Source organism: Scardinius erythrophthalmus (assembly GCF_964197995.2).
Source record: "Scardinius erythrophthalmus genome assembly, chromosome: 13".
In the NCBI taxonomy this organism is placed as follows: domain Eukaryota; kingdom Metazoa; phylum Chordata; class Actinopteri; order Cypriniformes; family Leuciscidae; genus Scardinius; species Scardinius erythrophthalmus.
In genome coordinates, this window is record NC_138233.1 from 8,057,981 (window position 1) to 8,067,832 (window position 9,852).

A 9,852-nucleotide genomic window follows, 5' to 3' on the forward strand; every position below is an offset into this window, starting at 1 on the left:
TCATTATATAAAGCAATCGATTCTCTTCAGAAAATGTGGACTAAACCGCTTAATTAGTTTTACTCTTTATTAACGTTTTGAAGCGTCAAAGCGGTAGTTGCGTAGCTGTCTAAGGACAGAAAACTCTCAGATTTCATCAAAAAAGATCTGCATTTGTGTTTTGAAGATGAACGAAAGTAAATTATGACAGAATTTTCATTTTTGGGTGAACTATCCCTTTAAGAACTGTTCACTGAAAGGTTCTTTTGGGAACCCAAAATGGTTCTCCCTTTTAGAACCTTTTTTTTAAGAGTGCGTTTAGTTTTTTTATTGCACATTCTAGGTCTTATTGACTAGTCAATTCCAGTTCGACATTGTTTTTCTCATTGAATATCCTCTTTAAATCTCATAAATACACGTTATATGATGTAAAAAAAATAGGTTTAAAGTTTGACACCTTCAGATTTACATAGAACATGAATAGAACCCCTGAAAGACAGACACAAGGAGATATTTTTTGTGGGTCAAGCTGTCAGATAACACACTCGGGTCCAATATCTGAATATAAACCATGGCACATTCACAGGTCTATGTTTAGAGCTTTTATGATGTGCGGATCCAGATTTAGAAACGACAGGGCCTCAACATTTATCTAGTAATGGAGTCAGTGTCAATATTACAGCTCTAACCATGTTTATGTAGTATTTGCACAGTCAACTGCAGCTGAATTATTCGTAGCTGTGATTCAGTTGTTGTCGTTTCAAATTCACTGAGCGATATTGTCCGTTGACTCACAGATCGCACACATTGTGGTGAGTGTTTGATACGAGTTCATTGATGATGGGCCAGACCTGCATAAGCATACATCATCTCATTGTCCCCGGGGCCCATTCATCTGCTCGTCAGCCCCAGAAAACACAGGGGGCACAGAGAGGCAAGGTTTCACATGGAGACACAAAGACTGCATGCTCTGACTCACGCTTACACATTCACCGGGGGAAACGGCTGAGTAATCAGACCTCACCGCATAGATGTTTTAATGATTTAACAGGTCTAAGTGACTGTTTGGAAGAAACCGTTTTTCATATTTCTATCCAGTCAGCTTTTGAAACTGTTTAAGAAGTGCAGAGCACACCGAAAAATAACTTTTTAAGTGCTCTGAGCCAGCCTTTGTTCATGCCTGGAAGAGACGCCAAAACCACGCTCTGTGACATTAGAGTCGATGACTCCGGGATCTGGGTTTGTGGTCTAATTACTGCTTCCGCCTTTTGCAAAGGTCGAAAGTTGAGGACTCTGGGACTAGAGGAGGTGTAATGCTTACTGTAGAGGTCTAATGTTGTAAATTGTCTTAGGATTTATCTTGTTTTAACAATGTTTTAATGCGCAACAAAAAATGATGCACTGCAAAAACATGTCCGTGGTGGACTTTTCAACAGGGTTGGGTGCAGATAAAACAAGCTGTGCATTATTGTAATTCTAGAAGAATGGATCACTGAAAACTCCTTATAAAGGATGTGGATGCTTCTTACCGTCGTCTGTCTTTGTTGTAAAGCAGAGCTTGTGAGAAGAGCAGTGAGCTCACCATATGAAAAATCCCCTCCTAACATTCCTCAGGCCCTGACTACAGCTCCCTCCTCTCTGTGGCTCGCTGTTCAGAAACCAGACTAGAGCCAAACACTGACACATGGTCGTTGCAGCACCTGATTGAATCAAGCTGATTCAGGATACTTGAAGGAATATCCTGGGTTAAACACAAGTTAGGCTTCATCAGCAATATTTGTTATATATCACAGAAAACAGGCACAGACTGTTTTCTTTGATTTATTTATTTTACTGTTCAAAAGTTTGGAAAGTTGCCAAGAAATTAATATTTTTACTCAGCACATAATGTTGCATTGTTCTTTTTTAAATGAATGCTGTGCTTTTGAAGTTTCTATTCATCAAAGAATTTTTTTTTAACAAACGGCGTTGCTAGTACTTTCTGTCATTCAGCCACAACTGACACTTGATGTGACATTTTCAGAAAGATTAGCTATTTAAAATCATCAGCATGATCTGCAGAACAGTGGCTCATGGAAGAGTCATTCTGGCAGAAAGGCATGCACGCTTTGGCCTAATCCTGCCCAAACGCATTTGCCGGAAATGGGGGTCCGTGAAAGTGGGTGGAGGCTCTTGTTTAAATATGTGAGTCAAGGGCAAGACATCCATCCCTTCAGGCTGAATTCTGCATTGTGGTAAAAAAAAAAGGCAATGCTCAACACAAGCCAGCAGCAGATTCCAAAACGTTTATTGATAGCATTCACTGAAAAAGCAACTGAATTTGTTTGTGCAGGAGCTAGAGCAAAAAATGGATGGCTCCATGGTCATTTTGTCCTCTCACTTCTCCACAGCGCTATCCTATCCTCTCCTCTCCTCACATTTGTCATACAATCCCGCTCGGAGTCTCCAGGGGATCTAAATAGACGGGTGAGAATTTAATAACGTGATAAAGATACACAAGTGTCTTTCTAGCACCATGAGGTCACGGTGAAAGAATCTGATGGCAGCTCCAAAGGGCCATGAGGAGAGAAGATGAAGTGGACTACTGGCTCTCCAGGAGATATAGACAGATGGCGCATGAGAGAGTTTATGTTTATTATGAGACAGTAGAAGTGGGACCACTGTAAACATTCAAATTCCTACCCATAGCCATGCATCCCACTCTTCTGTCTGTCATGTGCTATAATTCAACGTTAAAAAGGACAAATTAATATAATTATAATATAAATGAAGCCATTTCATTATAATTGTATTACAACTACATAATCTGTAATGTAATATTTATATAATAATAAAAAATCATATTCATGTTGTGTATTCATATTAATAATGTTCATAATTATTATATTCAGTGGTGTTTTCAAAGGGAACCTTCACTTATTTAATGGTCATGCGCTTATCAAAAAACCAATAGCCTTGATGCATGAATTGAACCGCAAATAATTTTCTCATCATTCCCTTTCGTTTTCTGAAATTAGTCCTTTTTAAATAATTATTGATCTGTACTTTGCAAAATATTACTGAGGTGCTTTTTATTTTTGCCAGTCATTCATGAAAACAATAATGTAGGCCTATAAGAGAATAGTAAAAGTAATATCAAAACTGGACATGCAAGTCAAGTCGCCACCTTTATTTATTTAGCGCATTATAATATAGATTGTTTAATAGCAGCTTTACAGTGATAGCAGGAAAATTATGCATTTCGGCTGTTGTTCAGTTGAAGTCAGTTCAGTGTTGATTCATTTTTGTTGGAAATATCATAAATTAATTATTAAATTAGTTAATTTCATCTCTAGAGCCTATAAAGCAGTTTTGCAAAAAATTATGTCACTGTCCTGCTCAGTTCAGTTCTCAGTCAGATCAATAATATTGTTGAATATTAAAGGGGTCATCGAAGGCAAAATTCACTTTTATATGGTGTTTGCATATAAATATGTATTTGCAGTGTGTGGCCACAACCACCATACAATGAAACTAATCCATTTACTGTTTTGAGGAGGTAAAAAGGGTGTTGTTTTACACAACCATTGAGTAATTTTAACCAAAGTATTACAAACTTTACATGAAGACCCTAAAGAATCATACGAACTTGTGGAAAATGGGCATCCGATGACCCCTTTAAGTGGACAACTGGTCAAAAAAAGGTTAAATTTGAGCACAAAACGCCTCCTGCACGTGCTATGGACACGAATGATTCCTAATATATTGTGGCCACCAACAACCACACAGGAACCTGCTGAAATCGAGTATGTCATTGTGCTCAACACTTTCAGTGTTGAATCACAATGGCTCTGTCGACACCTCATCCATCACAGCTCGTATTTCACCGACGGAGTGAACAGTGTTCGAGTGACAGCTGCTCTTCTGCGGTGCCAGAGAGTCATTAATACGCTGCTCACACACCCTGCTGAACAGGTGCAGGTCAGGTGAGTGAGCGAAAACAAACATCTAAAGCTGCGGTCGCACTAGACTTTTCAACGGACACGCCAATGGTCTTGACGTCACACCTTTTGACATATAATACATTCAAAATGTAAAAATATGCAATTTACTGCAATTGCAATGTGTGTTCTTTTAAAGTCACTATGAAATCAAAATAGATCATTTTTATATGGAATATTGCAGTATTTAAAATGATATATCTGTGCACATAATTATATATTTTTTAAATTCATGTGCCCTGGCCTCTATATTCTTCAATAATCAATCATTTGTCACAATCGGCCTGTTGTGAGATCACAGCAATAGCCAATGACAACAATCCAATCAATTACCCATTGACAAAATCGAGATTTTCTTGTTTGAGAGGCTGTTTCACTTCATTGGAAAAGTAGTCTGAAAAGACTATCACAACTTCCATTTCATGTCGACTTTAAGAAGTCACGATGTATCCAAAATCGCATAGCCTACTATATTAGGCGAAAAACAGTATGTGACAATGACAAAAGAAGTGCCGATATGTCCGAATTCTCAGTAGCTACGCATAAAACAGTAGGCAAAAAGTACCCGGATGACCTAAGCTCCGGCAAGATTTTGAAGTGTGCATACGATACGATGGACACTAGGCTACTATCTATCCCATGAGGCCACAGTAGAGGATTTGTTAAAGGAGGTGAAGCGACGTAACTGACTCTGGTAGGTCATGTCACATGAATCATGATAATGACAACATGGCGGATGTAGTAGGCTACGTCCAGATTACAGTCTTACTACATACATTAATACTATAAAGAATGTACTTTTTTAGCAATCTTAAAGTAATTACTTATTCAAAATAAGTACCTATTCAAGAGATAAGGTATGCGATTTTAGACTCAGCCGTTGTGACATATCCGTCATGCAGGTATTCGCTGCTGGTTCCTTCAATATTTTCCTATGGGGTTTTTCGATTAATGTGTAAAATAAACCCTGTGGCAAACATAACTGGATAAGTTGACGTTTTGTTCGTAAATTACACACACCCATAGCGAAAACACACATTTTTAGGTTCAGGTTCAAGTTTGGGGTTGTGAGTGTGTGCAGTGTACGTTGTAGAACAAAACGTCAAAGTATCGTCAAGTTATGTTTACCACAGGCTTTATTTTACTCATAAATTTAAATAACCCATTGAAAACATCAAAGGAAAAATCTCACAGGAACCAGCGGCGAATTCGACTTCCGGGTTCTGATGTCGTACCTGCACCACTCTTGGTAAAACTTCTTTGCATGAGTCTCCCGCAATTGTCATGCATGTGAATAGAAGTCAATGGTATGAAAAGTGTAGTGTGAATGTAGTGTGTAGTGTCACATTAAAAGGTGAGCAAAATGAGCCTTTAGCCCAACACATTCTGCTGGCCTAATGAGTTTCCCAACTGTCAGTGTGCGCACTTCCATTGTACGATGGAAATGAGCCATTGTTGCAGCAGGAAACACCTTGCTCAACAAATAGGTTTTGAGAAAAGGCAAGTTTTTACCAGCAAACAATAAATGTTACTCAACTGAGTCATCTTACACAACCAATGGAGATGTCTTAAGGCAGAGCCACTACAAGCAATGTCTGAGTGCATGTCATCATAACCTTCCTGAATTATGAACTGTAAGCCTGACATACTGCCAGGGTGTGACCCAAACCCATATGTACAGTATTCCGACCAGATGTGGCTGAGTTAGATTGGATCGCTCATAAAGCATGAGAATGATGTCATCCCTAAAAGAGGGCCGTCGGCCACCCAGCGTGTGATGAGCTACCCGTATCCCCTGCCAGGTCAGTCAGCTGACCACGCAATATCCAGTTACCGAGAGCTGAGTGAACTTATACAAGTATAAAACAATAAACGCTCATGTTATCCTTTAGTATCAGTAACAAACAGTGATAAAGTTCGGACTCGGCAAACACATCTTCTGATGCCCCTGTATGAATGATGTCACCCATAGGGGCTTTACAAACAAACGGCATGAGTCACGCATTAAAGCAGACCGGCACTGTGTGAAACAAGCTGGGCTTAATGGGCTCGTTAATGCATTTTGCGGAGGTGGTTTGCCACTGATGTTTAAGCATCATTTTAAAACAGTGAGGGTCAAAGGTTAAAAAAACCAACAAAAGATCTGAGACCGACTTTAAACATTCAAAAGGAAATGAGCTCTGTGGTGTGGGTTCCTATGGAGTCTTTTAAGTCCGTCACAGATCAGTTTTTATAGATCAAGGGAAGAGATTTTGGAGTATAAAATGGAAGTCTTGTTGCTAGAGGTGTGGCCAGCACACAATCATCGCAACTTTCTATAGAGGAAGTGCTATTTCATGATGATGCAAGCAAGTTATGCGGGTAATGCAAGGTGAGAAGTTGCATGTGATGGGTGTGTGTTTGTGAAAGTGTGTTTATTGTCAGTGTAAAAGGGCCACAATGCAGGTCACATGTTCAGGATGCAGGTGCATGTCACATGAAAGAAATCTTTGGAATTGAAAGCAGGAGGCAGACTAGACAAACGCTTCAGCCAAAACGTAGACATTACAGTATTCGTGTCGCTATTCCAGTTTTCAAAAATATCCTCAAAATGGGAAACCGGTCGTAACTGCCCTCATGAGGAAATTACTCATTGCAACACTGGAATCTTCCTCCTTGTGAACATAGTGAGCATACAAATGTCTCATGAAAATACAAAACATTTGTTCTTTTATATAAAGAGTTTATTATTTGTCTGAATTTCTTGTCTGAGTATTTAAAAAAATACTCCACCATACATACAATGAGAGAACGTGGAAACAATTTCTTTGTCTTATAGATAAGGATGTTGAAATTAAATAAACAGAAAATGAACCGCTCAAAATTCACATTTCATAATTTGCTCACTGTTCAATAACAGTGCATTTTACTGGCCAAAATTTTTTTTTTTTTTCTTAAAAAAAAAAAAAAGCTTGAAATATGACTTTTCATAAAAGTTTGCTGTAAAATACATTCTAACACTGTCCTGGACATTAAAATACAAATAATAATTCCAAAATCTTATTATCATTAAATGCACGAAAAAAAATATCAAAATAGCATATACTACTTATAATTAATTATTTTAGTATATATACACACAATTATTTTTGATTCAGTCTACCATTGTTCAGTACTCACATACTGAATATACACGGATTACTATTGCTTTTTTTAATAAATAAAATTTTACATAGACATAAAACACAACAAAGACTTTCAAATACGTTGCCAGTGCATAAGGGCTGGACAAGGTTGGTCTACATCCAAATAAATATTAATAGATATATATACATAAATAAATAAATTAAAGCATAGCCAGCAACGATTAAATACACAGTGCACAAGACAAACAAAAATGCTTATTTGTAAGAATACTCATTTCAGGCAAAGCTTCTTCAGTACTAGAAAAAGCCTAGCCTCTAAAACTCAAAACTACATTCCCAACCCCGAAGAGTTCCTTCTTATTCTGTATCGAACAACTCGGGTTCTTCCCAACCGAGTCCGTCCGTCATAGTTCCAGTTGGTGGCAGGATTCGAGCTCTCCTGCGAACCTTTAGCGAGTCATTTGGCAGTTCACGGAGGCGCCACGAGTCCTGCCAAAAAACGCGGTCACTCTTCCCTCTTCTCCAGCAGGCTGTGCCCGCTGCTCTCCACAACGTTCAACTTTGCCACTTCATTTTGAGGTAGAATTTCCACACGGTCGCCCTGAAATAAAACAAGATCCCAGATGTCAAGCGACTGAGTCAAGTCAGGCCGGATGAGTTTATGCAGAGTATACAAATGGATGACTTCACTCACCGTTCTCTCCCCTGTCTCGTTTAGTGGTGTGGGGCGGCTCCCAGTTTAACCTTCTCCTCATTTTCCACATTGTATGCGCCTTGCTTGTGAAACCTAGATAAAAAAGACTGACATTATGATAAACTGCACTGCACACATCCACTTGCTTATAGAAACTAAAGAGGGGGATTAAAAACAAACCTGAGTGCCAGGAGAAGTCCAATGATGGTGAGACATAACGAAGAGAGAACCACAGCCACCACAGCGAGGGCCGTAGTGCGGTCGTACGCCTCACCATTCGTCTTTACTTCCAGGTAGAAAAGGTGACAGCGCTCTCCTGTGTAGCCGGAATCACATCTGGGGGGGGGGGGAAATAGCCATTGATTCTCATTCACTGCTATAAAATAGAACTATTTAAATATAATAGACATAAAAATCACAGAAATGACAAGCGATTTGGCTTAAGGGAAGTGCTTACATGCATGAGGGCCCCTTCAAGTCCCTCAGGTACTGGCAGGTTCCGTGGATGCAAAAGTCCTTGTACTTCATTAGACAAGGGTTCCTTTTCTTGCCTTTTCCCTTTCCTTTTCCCTTCTTCCTCCCGAGTCCCTTCCTCTTCGAACCTTCAGTTATCTCTGCATTCAAAACCGCACTCTGGTCTTTGGGTTTCCTTGAATACGCAACTGTTTTGGTGGGAGAGAAGAGAAAATATACAGTTAACTTATATTGAAACGAATTCTACGGCACACCAAGTAAGCAACACATGCAAAAAAGAAACAATAATTACCCAATGGCAGCGTATAATCCCCCGAAAACTCATCATCCTCTTCATCGTCATAGTAATACTCCTCGGTTTCCTCCTCGTAATCCACTTGCTCGTTTTCCAAAGTAGTTCTCTTCTCATTCAGTGCTTCCAAAAGATCAATCACAGTTGTCTGTGCAGGCCTCTCGCTCTCGAACCGCTCTATAGACGCACAACTCACCGACATGACAGCCACTGAATGGGAAAACATAGTAAATAGCAATTAAAACTTGATTAGTTAGGCTGATTGATTGTTAACAGTTAAGCAGTGGATTGTTGACCACAATGGACATAATATACTCACTGGGAGTCTCAGAATTGTATTTTTTATCTTATTTTTCTTCGTGTATGCAAAGAGCACACCAATATCTTCCATTTTGACTACAATTTAACAGTTTATTTCAAGGTCTCGAGGCTTACATACAAATAAGCATGTTTTAAAACTAATAATAGTTTGTGTGCATTACCTAATACCCCTAGAGGGTGCTGAGGGGCTTCATTTACAAAAATCTTGCATGCACAGACACTGAGCTAACGAATGAACGCATGAGACAGAAATAAATATATCCCAGAATATTCTTAAAACAGAATGACATTGTTGACCCATTAATAGATTCACTGGCAAATCTTAGGTTTTAAAGGGTTAAACAAAGTCTGTTAAGTATTAAACAAGCCATGTTATGAAAATTCCACAGAAATACAAAGCATTTTATTAAAAACATTACATTTTACGTTTATATAACTAGCTCAGGATTGGAATTCGACACCCTTCACCATTAAGTGACCGTCTGTCAGATATAGCCTACTCACCGATGGTAAAGACAAAAAGACGCAAAACAGTTAAAAACTTCATATTTTCCCTTCTGGTCATGACGACGATAGAGTCAGTTGTTAAAAATAAAATCCTTCCCGCTCTCTTAATTCCTTTGAAGTGACTGGAGACTGTTACTTTTCGTCTTCGAGTGTTACTTTGTTACTGTGAGCGTCTCTCGTGCGTCAAGGTTAAAAAATCAGCAGCGTCTCACTGTCAGCCGTTTAAATATGATTATGACTATGGCCACGCCCACTAGAGCTGGAAACAGATTGTGTGTCAAAAAAAAAAAAAAACCTTGGCGTTTTTATTTATTTATGTTGAAGAATCTCTTTCTCTTTTTTTTTTCCTGATTAACTTACTTACTTCATAATATCTCAGTATTTTAAACAACTGGTGTATTATTCTGGTGTTAGTAAGGTAGCCTACTAAATTTTAGTTCATGCATAATTCACAAATAAATTGCCATTGTTACTGGAGCA

General features: G+C 38.7%; 1 protein-coding gene across 1 annotated transcript; it reads right to left on the reverse strand.

Moving 5' to 3' along the window:
* Nucleotides 1-6,671: 6,671 nt before the first annotated feature.
* hbegfa (heparin-binding EGF-like growth factor a) lies at nt 6,672-9,572 on the reverse strand. Its single transcript, XM_081382074.1, has 6 exons — nt 9,370-9,572; nt 8,545-8,754; nt 8,236-8,440; nt 7,959-8,114; nt 7,779-7,871; nt 6,672-7,685 (listed from the first exon to the last, which is right to left on the reverse strand). Exons 1-5 carry the CDS (start codon nt 9,428-9,430, stop codon nt 7,799-7,801), a joined length of 705 nt encoding a protein of 234 aa, XP_081238200.1. The 5' UTR covers nt 9,431-9,572; the 3' UTR covers nt 6,672-7,685; nt 7,779-7,798.
* Between the last annotated feature and the right edge of the window lie 280 nt (nt 9,573-9,852).

Coding starts and splice junctions, on each gene's coding strand:
- hbegfa (XM_081382074.1), bottom strand. CDS start 9,430: ATGACCAGAAGGGAAAATATGAAGTTTTTAACTGTTTTGCGTCTTTTT. Junction 8,755..9,369: donor TCTTTTTGTCTTTACCATCG/GTGAGTAGGCTA, acceptor TTTCCCATTCAG/TGGCTGTCATGTCGGTGAGT. Junction 7,872..7,958: donor GGACTTCTCCTGGCACTCAG/GTTTGTTTTTAA, acceptor TTTTTTATCTAG/GTTTCACAAGCAAGGCGCAT.